Source organism: Onthophagus taurus, chromosome 5 (genome assembly GCF_036711975.1).
Source record: "Onthophagus taurus isolate NC chromosome 5, IU_Otau_3.0, whole genome shotgun sequence".
In the NCBI taxonomy this organism is placed as follows: Eukaryota; Metazoa; Arthropoda; class Insecta; order Coleoptera; family Scarabaeidae; genus Onthophagus; species Onthophagus taurus.
Window position 1 is genome coordinate 3,387,463 of NC_091970.1, and position 16,871 is coordinate 3,404,333.

Below are 16,871 nucleotides of genomic sequence, written 5' to 3' on the forward strand. Positions count from 1 at the left end.
AGCATAAAGTCTTTGTCATAGCTTTAGCCGAGGTCGCTTGCGGCCGAGGCATTAGAGCATGTGTTCATCAGTGTTAGATAAATTTGATATTAATTACAACACCTTGGCTTAGTCAGGTGCAGCATAAAGTCTTTGTCATAGCTTTAGCCGAGGTCGCTTGCGGCCGAGGCAGTAGAGCATGTGTACATCAGTGTTAGATAAATTTGTTATTAATTACAACGCCTTGACTTAGTCAGGTGTAGCATAAAGTCTTTGTCATAGCTTTAGAGTATTTAGAGCATTAGAGTATGTATAATTAACTTCTACTTGCATCTAACCCCATCATTAGCGACAAAGTCAATGAAGCTATAAAAGATGTAGACTGGAAATCATATAGAAGTGAAGCATTTTGCTATCTGCCATAAGTCTAGCCAAGCTTGTTTGAGGCTGTGGCGCTGCAAACTGGTAATCAAGCAGTACTAAACGTACTACGATTTGCATTCGTATCATTTTCTGCGTAAAATGCAAAAAGTCAGTAACAAGTTGGCCAAATCTACATACGTGATCATTGCTACTTAGAACCTACGTCTCCCCTTGCAGCCAAAATAGAGTTTATCGAAGTCCAATTTGTTTTATCAATAATATAATTTATAATAGACGCTGCAGCATGTATTCTGCAGCGATGATCGATATGTAATCTGCAGCTATAGCTTACAATATGCTATCTGTAACTCTAACCTGCAATCTTGAATTTGCAAGTGACGTATCTGTCGTATGAAGCTACACTTTGCCGTCGGAAGCTATAATTCGCTGTAGCCAGTGTGTTGCTATAATCTGTAGTACTCAAGCATGCAATACATCTTGTTGAGTTTTGGTTTTCACAATAAAATCTGCAGCTATGACTTATAGACTGAAATTTGCACTTATCATTTGTAGTTCTGTGCAGGTATCCCAAATTCTGGTGAAGGAATGTTAAGATAGGTCAGTTTTGTTTTGAAACCCTAATTATAGCGTGAAGGAATGTCGGTTTTTTTTAAAGTCCGATTATAGCGTGAAGGAATGTTAGGATAGGTCAGTTTTGTTTTGAAACCTCAATTATAGCGTGAAGAAACCCTAATTATAGCGTGAAGGAATGTCGGTTTTTTTTAAAGTCCAATTATAGCGTGAAGGAATGTTAGGATAGGTCAGTTTTGTTTTGAAACCCTAATTACAGCGTGAAGGTATGTCGGTTTTCTTTTGAAGCCCAATTATAGCGTGAAGGAATGTTAGGATAGGTCAGTTTTGTTTTGAAACCTCAATTATAGCGTGAAGAAGCCCTAATTATAGCGTGAAGGAATGTTAGAACAGGTCAGTTTTGTTGATAAGGATTAACAGACGAGATTGGATCTCCTCCTCAATTCGCGAAAACGTTAGTATAGATAAACTCTTAATATTTTATGACAACCATAGCAAATGACATAAAATATTTAATCTTACTAAAAGTAATTTTGAAATCGAGCTTGTTTATTACAAAGAAGTGGTTTTAATAATAATTTTAAAATCAATTTTGTATCCTGATCTACTAGCACATACAAATTTTTGCTATTGAATCAAAGTCAAACCGATCTCGTTTCGTCGTCAGAACGTCGCGCAATATCCATCCTCCATAAAAGCGTATATTTACATCTGCCGTGCAAACGGAAACTTTTCCAATCCACTCGACCGCGAGGTCCCATAAAACCACCCGACCTTTCCCTTGTCCCTGGCAACACACCGTATTTGTAAACCAAACACCCAAACGTCCAAAACCTCCGCGCTTCGTGCATCCGAATCGACGATTTATCGACTCACCCTTTGTCTCTTCTCTTGTGGTTTCAGTTTGCAATAGAACGTACTACGGGGACGTGAGCAAGACTTATGACCTGAAGGTGAACAAACAGCCCGAGGTACGGCTACCTTTCCTTTGCCATTTGACCTTCACCGCAAACGGACAGAGTCATGGGGACATTGTCCAGGTAAGTGTGTAAATGAGAGAGAGTTTAAAGGTTCTGTAAAGGAACCTAATTGTGAGAGTGGCTTTTCTTCGGGTCGTGTTTGCAACGGAAATATTTACTTCGAGTAACGTTACTCAAGGGGGCTTTTGCCGTGTGCGGTTTTAGTTCGACTTTAGTTCGTGCTGTTTTAACCGTGCGTGGAACTTTATTCCATTAGGAGTGACATGAGTGAGGTTATCTTCACACTTGTAAATGTCTGACCGTCAACAACAACTATAATAATTTATAATTTACCAAATTAGTTTATTATACAAGAAAGAATTAACGGCTTAGATTAAGGGAGTTAAAATTAGATTTGGGCGTAATTTGATTCCTAAAACCGCCATTCCATAGGGCTGAAAATCCCGAAAAGAAAAAAAGCCAATTACTGAAATTAAATTCCCCATTTTTGCCAGAAAGATCTTTTCGCTTTACTACTTGACGGAAGAGCCGGAACATTTCGACATCCGGTTTTTGCCAATCACATTTATGAGTTCTTCGAGGACGTTATCGAAATAACGCTCTTCCTACGGACTTTTCGTGCAGTGCATGGCGTCGTTGCCTTTTTGATAATTTGTACACGTCTGGACAACATACGGTCTCAAAATAGAAAAACTTGTCGCCTTTGGTGGGGGGGAAATTTCATTTTCTTATTACAACACGTCTTCGAAACACTTACTTTGAAACAAAGTTATTACATATTGTAATAGAAACGAGTTTAATACAAATTTAATCTTGTAAAGGTTTAAAAAAGTGCGCAATTTTGGACAGTTAGGTAATCGTCGTTTTTAGATTAGGGTGCAAAAAACCTGGGGTGATTCGTTATACTTAAAACTTCGCTAAGACACCGGTCGTTAATCAGAGAAGAAAAATCCGTGTAATACTTTTTTTAAATTCTTTTTTAGACAATTTTAATCTTTCTGGTATCAATTACAACCACGGTGATTCTTGATTTTTTATTGGAAACTAATCAAGGCGCTTTTCATTTTTAAATTGGCGTCGTCCTGCGTTGAACAAATATCTGTCCTGAAAACTGAGCACTGAGGATTTATTAGCGTCATGTCTCTCTCTCTCCACTTCCGTTTTATTTTTATATCTCTTTTTGTTGAAATAAAATCCGTGTTCCAGTTCTCTCCGAAATGTACAATAAATTCCTAACCGTCACCACTCAAAATATAAAGCTTCAGCCAGAAGTATTAATCCAATAAGAGGCTTTCAGTTCTTTTCCGGTTGATTTCTTTCATAATAATAGAAACATAAATTTCGTAATATTTCATTTTTGTGATTTTCTTTCGAATCATTTTTTGATTGATGCGTAAAAATTTCCAAACCTTATCTATTAATATTCGAAAATCAATGGAATAGAAATGAACGATGACCTAAAACCCCGGGATGCTCACCGCACAACTTTTCCCCTCCAAGACAAAATCGGACTTTTCTTTAGATTTTCCCTCGGGATTATCCAGGCGATTTGATATCGAAGTGCCCCTTTTCATGTGCGACTTTAACCTCCAACTACCGGCAAAGTCATACGTGGAGCGTCTTGTGCCGGTTCTGCAAAACTGCCGTCCGATTTTCCGTTTTCCGATGGGTCAGCAATTTGCCTGCAATTTATACATTTGCTGCAGGCAGCCTCCACGAACGTCAAGGAAAGGAAAGGAAAGAAGGAGGAGGAATGAAAAAGGATCGCGGGGTAGCGAGGGGTAATCTGCCCTCCTTTCGCTCTAATCTTATTTTTATACCGAGCCCCTTCCTCCATCACGGAGTTTTCTTACGGGCAAAACCTGGACTTTAAATGGAGTCGGTTTTTTACAGGAAGAGGACGATTATCTTAAGGTTGGCAATTATAATTTGTCACTGTCCCGGTAAGAAATCGAGATTTGAGCCGGTTTAAACAAAAAGATACGTTTTTCAAAGTTGAATTAAAATTTAAAATAAAATTGGTTCTATTGGATAAAAGATAACGATCACTGAAGTATTTTTATCTCAACGGATAATACCTTCGAACGGGGAAGGCCTCTATAACAAATTTCCCGTCGTTTCCGAGTGTATAAATCGGACGACTTTCCGACAATGGCCGTCCCTCCGAAAACTACGGGAAAAGAGCAGTACCATCACTCGTGAAAAGTTTCTGGGAGTCCGGTTTTTACCAAAAAATCCAGGCGACCGGACCATCTATCAACGCAACGGTCCCCTTTCATTATGTCCGTTTGATTTTCACCGGGAAAACGCTGCACAGTGCGGTTAGAACTCAATCCATTACGTATTCTGTTTGGAGATGAAAGCGGAAGTACTGCGTCGGAAAGTGGAACGACTAAAAAAGGAAACCAAAAAAAAAAATCGGACAAAGAAACTTTTTTGAAACTTCCCATCAGTCAAATGGGTGTTTAACCAGTTTAACATGTGACCTTCGTGGCTCATTATAAATTAATTTTCGACAGTTCATAGCCCTGATTACGCGTAATAACAGATGACATAACTAGATTAATTGGGATATTAATCAAGCGTTGCACGTAATTATCCAGCTTGGACAAAGTTAAACCCATTATAGCTTAGCGAAGGTTAACTTTAACGTTGCTTGATTTCAAAATACGGCAAAACATTCATAGAACTAACTAATTTTGGTGTCCAGTTATTTCTACACTCCAAACATTTACAAACACGATTATATTCCAGTTTACAGATTGGAGGAATTAAACGAACAAAATAACTACGACATACTAAAACTACACAAGTTTCCAACTTTTGTCAATATTCAGATTATAATTTAAATGTGATTTCTAACTCGTTCAAAAACACTTACATAACAAAAATTTGTAAATTAAATGTGAGAAATATCTAAACCCATAACATACTGAAAAACTGCAAATTAGATCAACAAATATCATAACACAAAAACTATAGACATAAACAAGAACCACTGTCTCAATGAATCATGAGATAAGTATCTTACATATTGATGGAAAATTAATAATACCTAGAACCTTACTAACGATTGAGGGAGTTTGATGCCCCAAAACATTTAAAATATCTTCCACTTACTCCAGAGTAATTCAAAAGTCCACATAGATCATGTTATTAATGCTGACCAAAAGACTTCCTTCTGAGTAATTAGCAGCTCCTCATTGAATAAATTATTGTTGAAACAGATTTTTGAACTCCTTTGGTACTCCTAAATTGCTCGTAGTATTCCATAACAAGTCAAAATCGAGCAGAAGAAATAATTAAATGAATAAATGAATTAATCTAGAGAGTCTCACAGAACTACTTCAGAATTAGCTACAATATTCTAGACGATCCTAAAGTACTTTAAAGCACCATAGAAAGCGACCTCAGCTGACTCAGAACTGAGGATTAGTTTTGATTACAATAGGATGATGAAATTTGGGTTGATATAATAATAAATTCAATCACATGTAACCCTAATGTCTCAGCTCTCACTTTAGCTGAGGTTACTTGCAGTTGAAACGATACAATAAGACGAGGTTGATAACTCAAAACAAAGAAAGATTTAGCCGAGGCGGTATAATATGATGATCAATTATGATTAATTACAGAACCTCGGTCGCAAGCAACTTCGGCTCAATCAGAACTAATCATTATTTCTCAGTTTTTAGTTTAGCCGAGGTTGCCTCCAAAGTAGCTCGTAGTACTCCAAATAAAGTCAGAATTGACCAGAAGAAATATTTGAACGAATTTTGAATGGACCAGGTTACTCCAGAGCATCTCGCAGTATTTCAGAGTACTTCAAAGTGTATTACAATATTTTAGAACAAGCTTTGAAGAGCAGCTCGTTGTACTTCAGAGTACTTCATTGCAAACTGTCTACATAAGCATCATTTTGAATGTAAATAGGATGATACATTTTTACATTCAAGATTCTGGTCGAGACGTATCTCGTACAACAAATATCAAGAGTTTTAGTAGTTCGAGGTCGTCCATATTGTTCTGGTCTTTTCAATGATAATCTACTGACTTGAAAGTTGTTAACTCATAGCAAAATTTAGCAATTTTTGCATTTCCAAATAATACTTGATGTTGTAATTAAACAAAACAAGGAGACCCATTTAGTAAACACAAGAGTTTACTAAAGTTAACATTGTCACGTCATGGTAAATTTAACGACAAGTGAATTAGCAAAAATCGTGCCCTGAATATCCGCATCATTATCCATGATAAATGAATAGGCAATTATGTGACAGACCGCCGGTCCTCCCAACTCATCAATCACTCCCCAGGTACCACCCGAGAAATCCTCGTAAACTAAAATTTTCTTAGGAGACAAAAATTCCAATCTCGTTAAGTTTTACTCCACCTCTAGAGATATTTCACCAATCTTGGTCAATTCTTTTTTGTTTTAGGAAAGATCTTCTTTTCGCAAACTAATCGTGTTTTTTTTTTAAATTTCAGTTAATCTTCGACGAATTCAAAGTGGGTCGTTACGAACCGGCGGCGTTGGATGGTTGTCCGGACGGTTATATGCAACTCAGCGAATTAGGGAGACCATTCACCGGGGGATCTTGGTGTGGCTCTTCATCTGGACCTGCAGCGTATTACAGTGAAACATCAACAGTGACAGTTTCGATAAAACTTTTCTCCTCCCCCCAATTACCCTTTCAATTTCGTCTCAGGTACAGATTCGTCTCCCGTAGGGAAGCTGTCGTGAGATTCGGTTCTCCTTCGGCGCCTTTGGAACGAGGAGAAGTCGCACCCGGAACGTATTGTACGCGACAGTTCGAAGAATGTTATCGAAAATCTTGTAGATTGCAAAGTCCGAATTATCCGGGAATGTATCCAAGGAACGTGTCCTGTTATTGGAGTTTACGACAAAAAGTTGTTCCTACGTGCAAACACGCGATGATTGCGGTTAGACAGGAAGCCGCACATAAGATGCATATGAAACGATCGATTAGCGTGGCTGGTTTAAATAAAACTGCGAGGGCTTTGAGGGCTTGGAGGGATTGTACCGGAGAAAGAGATCACTTAATATTTTACGATGGGGGATCAACGAATGATCCGGTTTTGGCGAAGTACTGCGGTGGTGATTGGTTACCTCGAGTAGTTTCAAGAGGGCCAGAAATGCTCGTAGCCTTCCATTCATCGCCTTTTAGCATCCCATTACACTCTCCTCCATCTCATTCCCCTTTAAGGGGGTTTGAATTGGACGTTGATGTAATCTTTGCCGATTCGGACTCGTTAGACTATTCGAGGGAAACTTTAAAATGTGAATTTGATATTAACGCAACCAGCTCGGATGGTGATGAACTCAGAGGAAGACGCGGGCAAATCATAAGCCCGCGACATTCTTTGCCACCCAATACCACGTGTACTTATCGTTTTAATGGGTTACCTGATGATATCGTGTGGGTGAGCTTCATTTCTTATATGCACAGGGCTTTATTAGTTGGTGAAAACCCTCATTTATTAGCTAACGCATCAACTGGGTTGTGCTCTACAAGGTTGCGAATATCGGATGCAACGAATGTTCTTGAAGATAAATGTGATGAGTCGCCGAGGTTATGCGATCACAGCGCTTTAAGTAATTCGACTAGAACAACAAGACCTTGCACACTCCCCGAAAGCTATTTATCGGCGGGAAGACATCTTATCATCCAACACCACACCGAAGATGGAACAGCTTTGCATCCTGCCTCATTTAAATTAAAGTACGAATTTGTTGATACAAAATTAGGGGGTGAGCCGTTATTGATCGACGATAAACCCACACCGTGTTATAGGGTTTTTAAGAATAACCCGCAAGGTGAAATAACAGGGCCGAAAAATACTTTTTTGTTTGGAAGGGGTGGTGCGAAAGATCTTCATTGTGTGTTAAGAATAGAAGCGAAAGATGATGAACGGATACGTTTAATTCTAAATAACGCCTCTTTCGGATTAAATCCATCTTGTGAAACAAATACGGACCCTCACAGTGGAAGACCAATTTGCGATTATTATCCAAACGGGAGAGTATCAGAATTAAACATTTGGGAGATGCCGTGGAAGGATTTAAGGATGCCGAGGGCGTGTATTTGCGATAATTCTTCTTTGTCTTCGAAACCGATGGTGTTCATCAGTTCCTCGCATATCTTAGAAATTCACTACACTGCCAATGATATGAATATAACGGAAGATTATGCAATATTAAATTTTCACGCTACATATGAATTAATGAAAATGCCCGGGTGTCCGAGGAAACAAAGATTAAAAGGATACGGAGGAGACGTTCGATTTACGAATCCACCTGAAGATAGATCTGAATTTTTGTGCTCAGGTTTTCCTTGGTTGGTTGAAGCTAGACATAACAGAAGTTTATTTTTGTTATCTTGGGGTGCTTTTCTTCCATTAAAACCTAGATTTGAAGAACCAAATCGTTGCCCAACCAGCAACAGGATATTAATTTATTCGGGTAAACCCCCAAAATTAGTTAAAGCACTTTGCCCGGCTGAACCAGGAGCGAAACCTTTAGCAGTGCACGTTTTTAGCGAAGAATGGTTCGGTGACGATCAAGTTTTTATTCAAAAGCGACCTCCAAACTTTATTGTTGAGTGGATTAGTCACGAACATGGAATTGCGGCTTTTAGCTGGTTAGAAATATCAAGATCGAGGTCTTCCTTACTTCAACAACTTCAAGTTCCGGTTAATACCAGTTCAAACGAAACCGATCTCGAGTGTCTCCATCGTTGCCCAGAATTAGATGCTTGCATCTCACCGGAATTATGGTGTGATGGCAGAGAAAATTGTCCTTCTGGATTCGATGAATCCGAAGAGCAATGTGGGTCAACCTCACGGTTATTAAGCACGCTTCCCGGTGCTGCTTTAGCAGCTGGAGTTGCGATAGCCGCCTCGTTGATTTTATTACTTTGTTTAAGCCTCCATCGACTAAGGGCAAGGCGCCGAAGAAAATTAGCGAAAAAGAAGCTCCTCACGGGACCCCGATTACTCGATCCCGGTTATAATTCTTGACAGAAGGCACCTCCTGTGGAATACATACACGTGGACAGGGAGACGACTGTATGAGATACGAGAAAACCCGATTTTTCCGTCCTGTTGCTCACGAGATAGGTGCCTTCACCGGAAGGTTTTCCTTTACGCATTCCTCCTTCCCAACGTTTAGGAAAACCTTCCCGACCCCAAAACTAATAAATGAAGTAAAAATAAACGAAACATAAAACATAAAAAGATAAAAAGACAAACGAACCGGAAATGGACAATCTTCACCCAGACAGCTTTTTCAGTGCCAAAATAAACGAAGTGTTAAGTCATTCTTGTAGTGTTACAAATATATAGAAATAAAATAAAGGTGAGGTGTATCACATCGATTTGCTTTTTCAACACACACTGATACCATCATATTATGTACATAATTCTTAGAGTTAAAACGATTAAAAATAATAAATCGAGTTTCATTTCAAATTTTAGGTGATTTATGTTGAGGGACTTTACATAAAAGGGTGCTAAATGACCCGAAATTGTCATACGGGAAATATAACTAAAAATAATGTTTAAAAGGCAATTCGATGTTGTTTTAAAGGGTGGTAAAAAAATCTTCAAAAAGCACTGTATAGACGAACCCAATTTTTTTTAATCGCATCCTTTTTTTTTTTTTTTAATCCTCTACTCTTTTACCGGCGCGTCGCTATCTCGAAATCCCGGTGGAACCGGAACTACCCCATAAATATCTCGGTATCGGGGTGAACCTGGTCGCCAAAATAAAAACTTAGAGAGAGCCGTTTTTTAGATTTAACTTATCGACACCGTCCCAAAAGCCGCCGCGTCTTGCGTGTTTTAAAATTAATTTCGAACGCACCCAATAAACTCTCCCGAGGACGGTGTCGGTTCGCTCAATAAATCCAACATTTATTGCCTCAATAATGCCTGGCGATACAAATAATTTCGTATCGTGGACCCCAGAATCCGGATACCCAACCAACACCAGCAACAACAGCATACCACTATACAACACCATGGTGCAGCAAAATTTATGACATGGATTTATCGTCGTGCAATATCCGTATTATTTATGCGATCGAACGTTCTAGATATACCTTAGGGAGATGTTCTGATGAAAAATCTCTTTTTATCTCAATATTAAAAAAAAATATAATTCTTAACTTTGTTTACTCATCCAAACATTTTTTGCACTCCCAACTCATCGCTCCAATTTATATGCTTACATAGAGAACAGCTTGAAGCTAAATCTGGCGAAATTTTAGCTTGTTGTGGTGTTAATATTTTGAAATTTGTATTAAATTTGGTGGTGCAGCAAGAAGAATGAAAGACAAAGTACAACAGGATGTCAAAAAGGACAAAGTTAAAACCCAATCCTTATCACAATGTTAGAGATCGACTTACCTGCATTATTCTGGCTAACGGCTTTTCGTCTTGGAGATTTGACGCGTATAAAACCTCAACGTGGCACTATCACGGCATTACTCAGCTTCCAGTATCCTATTATTATTTGAAATCACTGTAGATTACTACATCAAAATAGCACCAATATAATATAATACCTCATTTGGGTTACGGCAAGCTTCTAAAAGTGATTTTACATCTCCCACTTGCTCATCAGAATCTTCATCTGCATTGAAAATTTATCTTGTTTTTATAGCAAGAAAATGTTTGGTTCGTAGTTGACTTGGGTTGGGTTGTTTCATCTCTATTTCTAATTCTTTATTAGTTAAGATAGATCTCCAATAGTTAAATTTAATTGCATTGGGATGCGGAGGAAGATTATTTGGGATAAGAAACCTCAACGAATCCTGGAAACCTGAAACAAAAAATAAAAATTTATTGGAGGGGTCAACTACGCCCGTCAATAAATAGTCGGGAAATTAAAGAGCTCAAGGAGATGGAGGACAAATTCATGATTTAAGATGCTTGGCGCAGTTAAGAACTTTAGCGGGGAATGTTTAAAGTTCTTCGTAAAAAGTGCTTAAATTGAAAATCTGAAGGAACCAGTTCTGAACAATGGGGTGGATGGGCAAGAACGCCCCAATTGTGTTTCTGAAATCAGATCTTCGTCTGAGTTAAGATTTCTGTCGAATGGCTTGGTGTAGTTGAGAGTCACTGCGCATGTTATACTGAACCTAAGGCAATGACAGTAGACATCTATAAAATGCGTGCAAGTTTCAATCTGTTGTATCCACTCACACTGCACAACTTATCATTTTTACCTTGATTTATGATGTTCCAACATAATAGAAAATCACACACTAAAAAAATTGATCATCAAGCTGTCAAACAATTCATTACTCCCAAGTTTTGCTCAACCTAAGGTTGTAATGAATTAATTAATTCCTGTCACCGTGGCAGCAATTATTTCCTAAACTTCTTTCTCTGCTACAATTTTCCCCTATAATAGTCACATTTTAATATCTAATCCTTCCAGGATCGCAAATCTAGCATTATCATCACTATGTCTTTGTGGTTACTAAAGTTCTCTAATCGTTAAGTTCATTTAATTAAAGTGTTGATATTTCATTTAAATAAAAAAACTTATATCTAGGTTAAAAATCAAACAACAAATAAATTTTGAAATCTAATCGGAAACGGAAGTAAACGTCATTCGATTAAATGACATCATTTCGTGGTTTAAACGCTTTCTTGGAATTGAACGTCTTGAGTCGGTTGCAAACTGCGGATGAAGAGGAGAGAAATCAATTGGCGATAAATTTGCAATTTCCCCCGATCGAACGATGGGGATTTCCCCTCGTGCGCGTTTATTCAAATTTTTAGCAACGCATACGTGTCACACCATGTTTTATTGAAAATAGGAGACGTTGCTGCAATGCTATTGGGATATGTGATTTTTCTTTGCACCATTCAAAGCGGAATTTAATACCCAAGTTTTATAAGTTCTCTTATCGAAATACACTTTACTTGCAAACATGATTCAAAATATAAAATTAAAGCTTAAATTTGTTGTGAATAATTGAGTTGGGAATTGAATCGTGCACAAGCTCCAGGTAACCAGCGATAAATATTTGCATAACATCAAACAATCGTTTCGATTCGATGCGATCGGTTAGATCTCGATTTGAGGATAATTCGCTTGCGCATCTGATCATCACATGAATATTTGTTGTTCTCGCCAGTAAAGTTGTTAGGGGCGAAAAAAGCACGGTTCCCGAATATTTGCGTGCGTTGTGTGGCAGTTAAATAAACAGTTATGCTCCCATCGGATATCGTTTGAACCTGTTTCAAACTGAGCAGGGGTTGGCGGCGGAAGCAAATTGCGAAACGTCAAACTTCAATTCCCGAAATCGGCGATTACAGTTGTTTCGAAACTTTGTGCTTTTGTTCAATTGCGGTTAACCTAAAGTTCTCGATTAACCCCAAAATCAAATCAAAATCTGCTGTATATATATATATATATATATATATATTATATAATCAATATGAGAATTTTTTATTGTTGGGATTACACACATACACATGATGTGACGAATTAGAGGATTTTGTAAACGTAGTGCAATCAATACTAATTAACTAGATAAACGGGTCGGAGCCACAATTGCGACGGGGGTTAATTTGAATAAAACCACGAGATCGGACGACGGTGAGAGGGGGATGGTAATCAATTGAAACTTTTTCCACGGGGGACGTCGCCCCCGTACAAAGCGTTCCAGCAAATTGAAGTAATTGGGCCCTCAATTTGGGGTTTTTAATCACTTAACAAACAAATTTGGCGTTGAGCGCTACTTAACGGGGTAGAAAAATAAAAAAAAAAGGATGAAGAAGGAAAAATGAGGTTCGTCCGTTTTTACCACCACTTTTTCCAGTTTTAAAACACCTTTTAACTTAAAAACATACATTTCTGTAGATAATGTACATAAAAATTTCATTAAAATTAAGTTGGAAAAAAAACTTAAACGATGTAAAAGTAAAATTAATTTACATCTATTATAGAAAAGTAAAAACTTTTCCGTTTATAACGTTTAGGGGGTAGATATGTTAGGTAAATTACGTGTAGCTAATTAAAAAAGAATAAGATAATGTTAATAAGTGAAAAAAAAAATCGAAGAAATCATAAACTAACAACTCTCTCTATCTCTGTAAATAAACCAAAAATAAATTGTGTAAATAGACAACTAAAAAATGTACTGCCAACTATCGACAAAAAAAACTAATAATTTAAAAAAAATGATAAAGTGTAATCGCGAAACTAAAACCGAAAACGAAAAAAAAATCGGAAACTTACTATGATAATCATTTTAGAAAATGTTGTAATTGTAGATAGGTATGTGCACTTTATATATTAAGCGAACACTGATTAAATAAAAAATAATTACGTAAAAGAAACTCGAAGGGACCTTTTTATTTTCTTCCCCTCCAATTTAAATCATCTTTTAATAAATTTCCCATCAACGTTCAACTTTGAGATCGCCTTTTATCATTGATGCATTACAAAAAGACCCATATAAAAATATTAAACGCGCTTTCAAGATAAAACGGATTCCAATCTTGTTATGATTGCCTGTTAACATATTTTTTTTATTATTTTACACTTTTATCGTTAAGTTCAAAGCAAATAACTTTTTATAATTTAGTAAATAAATGGCGGAATGAACCAAAATTGAACGGGGAGTTGAATCAACTCGGGAAAAAATATAACTCAGCAAAATACAAAGAATGAGACGTTTCAAGACATGATTGGTCTCTGGGGGAAATGTGGAATGCAGATGGAGTAGGAAATAGATGATACAGTGTTGAAGAAGAAAAACAAAACTCTAACTCATCTTCTTAACATCGCTATGTGGAGAGAGAAAAACACAAGTTTGCAACACTAGCCCTAGGGCTAGAAACCCGAATGTTTCTAGGTCTTGTATTAGTTCTAGTTTTAGTGCAATAAAAATAAGCAACATAGTAATATCTTATGCTAACTAGCGCTACCTACCACTGTCACTAAAACTAACATTAGACCTAGAACTAAAAACATTCAGTCATGTTGCATTTTATGTGGGACAAAGTAAGTAGGTTTCTATAGAAATATATTTTTGTATATTGCATCTTAAGTGAAACTCACTGTATATATTTTATTTAACCATACGTAACTTCCATAAAAACCAACATCTCATGGATTGCCAAATTTCATATAAGATGCCACTAAAGCCAATAAAACAGCGATTCAAACTCCCAAACGTGATAATGACGTGGTTTTTAACGATGCCACTCGAGACCTGCAAGAAATAAAGTTAGTTTTAATAAAGCTGCAAGGTAATACATAACACAAATAAGCAACGAAGTGCACCAAAATAAATATTAACTAAATTAAAATAAAAACTAAGCCTATAAAAGATCTGTTTTAAACTGACCAATGCATAATTTGTAACGACTATAATTACTGCTCTCTTAAATCTTGTTTTTCAACTCATCAGGGATCGCTTTGTATGAAGTCTAGGAGGTCGACTTCTTTGTATGAAGTAAGTTCTGTATGTTTTAATGAATTTCTTTTGACATTGTAGTAATTCTTGTAGTACAGAAATGTTAAAATATTATTATAATAAACATTTATTTTCTAGAAACATCGTAAAGCTACAAGATAACTTGAAATATGTTCGACCCGTCGCCGGATTAAATTCAATTAAATTCACCCGATATTCGTCCCGAAATTAATTAAAATAAACAAACTCGACGAGACCCCGTTTCTTTAATTAATTTAATTCGGACGCGCAAATTTCAATTTTCCTTCTGCGCCTCTTTAAAGGGCGGTTGGTTGGTTGGCGGGACTCCCAAGTCGGACTCACCTGGACGGTAAAGTTCCATCCGAAGGAAAGACGCCAAACTCTCTAATTAGTTATCGATTGAGTTGCCGACGTTTTTCGAAACGTCTCTCCTTATTTTAACTTTTAATTAAAACCGCTTTCATATGCTAAATCCGCTCACCAATCTCACCACTCCCCCTCTTTACTCTTCGCGTTTCAAACCCCCAACGAATTTCACTTTGCGTTTAGCTTTTTATGACAAAACGCTTATTTTGTGAGGTTTATGATTAATGTCACGGGGGTTTTACCAAAAACCTAAATGAGATTTTGATGAAATCGTGACTGAGAATTTATTAATTTATTAATTGTATTAAGATTTTTTTTTAATTTTTAAGGTTTGAAGTACTCGGTTGTGAAGACAACTTGACGTTAACCGGGCAGTAATCTAAGAGGAAGTAGATTATCTCGGTAACCCACCAGACCGAGTTGATATTTAATTAGTTATAATTAAGTTATAGGTTGACGTCTTCCAGAGGAAATTGGGAAATTGATACCGGAAGAGACACATCATTTTGAAGTTTTCCAACTTTTTTTTGAAATCTTAAATCTTTTAAGAACTCCTCAACCACAAACAATATCCCTTTTCATAAATAATAATTCATTCCATAACAGTTTTTCCAGAGATTTAGAAAAAAAGGTAAAAAACACCGGAAAACACAGAAGTAATTGTCCCGTCTCTTACACGAACATCGCCGGGAGCTAGTTGGGGATGGCACGAGTCTCTTCCGGCGCCCCTTTTACCAACCCCCTCGCGCCACTCCCCTTTTCGTTGTACAGCGTCAGTCGTTCCGGCAGCTGCACTGAAAGATGAAAACGCTCCCCGACGTTTCAGATGTTAATTATTCAGGTATGTTTTACCTAGGGATGACGGGTCCTCTGTAACCCTCGAAAAGTGTAAAGGGCAGGGACAGAATCCCACCTTATCGACCCATTTCCCCTCACGTTTCGACCGCTTTTTTTCCACGTTATTTTCGTGACGTTGAAAAACGTAAAACTGCAACTTTTAAGAAGTATTTGAGAAAAGTTTCGATTCCAATTAAAGATTTTTAAAAGTTTTTGAAATGTTTTTAAGTTAAAGTTTTGACGGGCGGTGGTTTTCGCGCGTTCAATTGGATTCGCTTTCAACTTGATTACTTCGATTTGAAAAATAAATTTTTTTTAATACCCTTTTTAATGAAATACGGACAATAAATGATAATAATGGACCGAAAACAAAGAGTTAAAAGTGCTGCTTAAAGAAAAAAAAATTCAAATAAAACATTTTAAAATAAAACGGGGTATAATAAAGTCACCGGGGCGTAACGCGAAGCGAAAATGTTATAAAGTTTTAATTATGAACTTCGTTGCAATTAATTTTGAGCACACCTGCTATTAACTACCAAATTAAGGGGGCCGCTTTTAAAACTATACGTTTTAAAATTAAGCAATACGTCTTTAAAGTTGGAAAAACTTAAGTCATCTTCAATTATAAATAATATTTGGGATAAAAAAAAATCTTTTTTCTTTACCTTGATTAATTAAAAGAAAAAATGCATCATAATCGTTTTAGCTAACAAAATCCATCTTCAATAAACCTAAAAACATAAAAAATTATTAACTTTAACATAAAAAAATTAAAAATGTGAGGTTATGTCATTCTAAACATAACCTCACTTTGACAGTTTGGTTTTAAGAAAATTAATTATTTTAATAAAATAGCTCATTTAATTAATCCAAACTAATTAATAGTAAAAATGTTATATTTTTTTTAATTATAAGAAAAAACTAACCTTGTTTGTTTTTATAGGTTATGTTGTCGGCGTCTCTGGAACACGAACTCAAGAATCGGAGTGCTGTTTAAATCGGGGTTTATATTAATTCGTAATGTTTTAACGTCCAATTAATCCAATTTAATTAATTAAAATATTTTAAGTATTTATCTTCTTGACTCAAAAGCACGTATCTTAGGTTATTTCAATCTGGACGGTGACAATCAACTGTTCTCAACCAAAAAAATGCGAGTACTTATATAGGCAATCATCGCCTACTTTGATCAAATCCAAATTTTAAAGTGACGAATTTTGAATCGGCGTTTCTGATTGGTCGAAAAATATACAAGGTTGAACAAAAACGAATT

At 36.6% G+C, this 16,871-nt stretch overlaps 1 protein-coding gene across 4 annotated transcripts in view; it reads left to right on the forward strand.

Annotated features, from left to right (window-relative positions):
- The window catches only part of LOC111426602 (uncharacterized), a 116,939-nt gene extending 103,647 nt beyond the window's left edge, over positions 1–13,292 (forward strand). For all 4 annotated transcript variants that reach the window (XM_071196178.1, XM_023061209.2, XM_023061211.2 and 1 more), the window contains 2 exons: positions 1,837–1,973; positions 6,402–13,292. In XM_071196178.1, coding sequence (XP_071052279.1) covers positions 1,837–1,973; positions 6,402–8,954 — 2,690 coding nt within the window. In that variant the 3' untranslated portion in view covers positions 8,955–13,292. The remainder of the gene's footprint in view (positions 1–1,836; positions 1,974–6,401) is intronic.
- Positions 13,293–16,871: the final 3,579 nt, after the last annotated feature.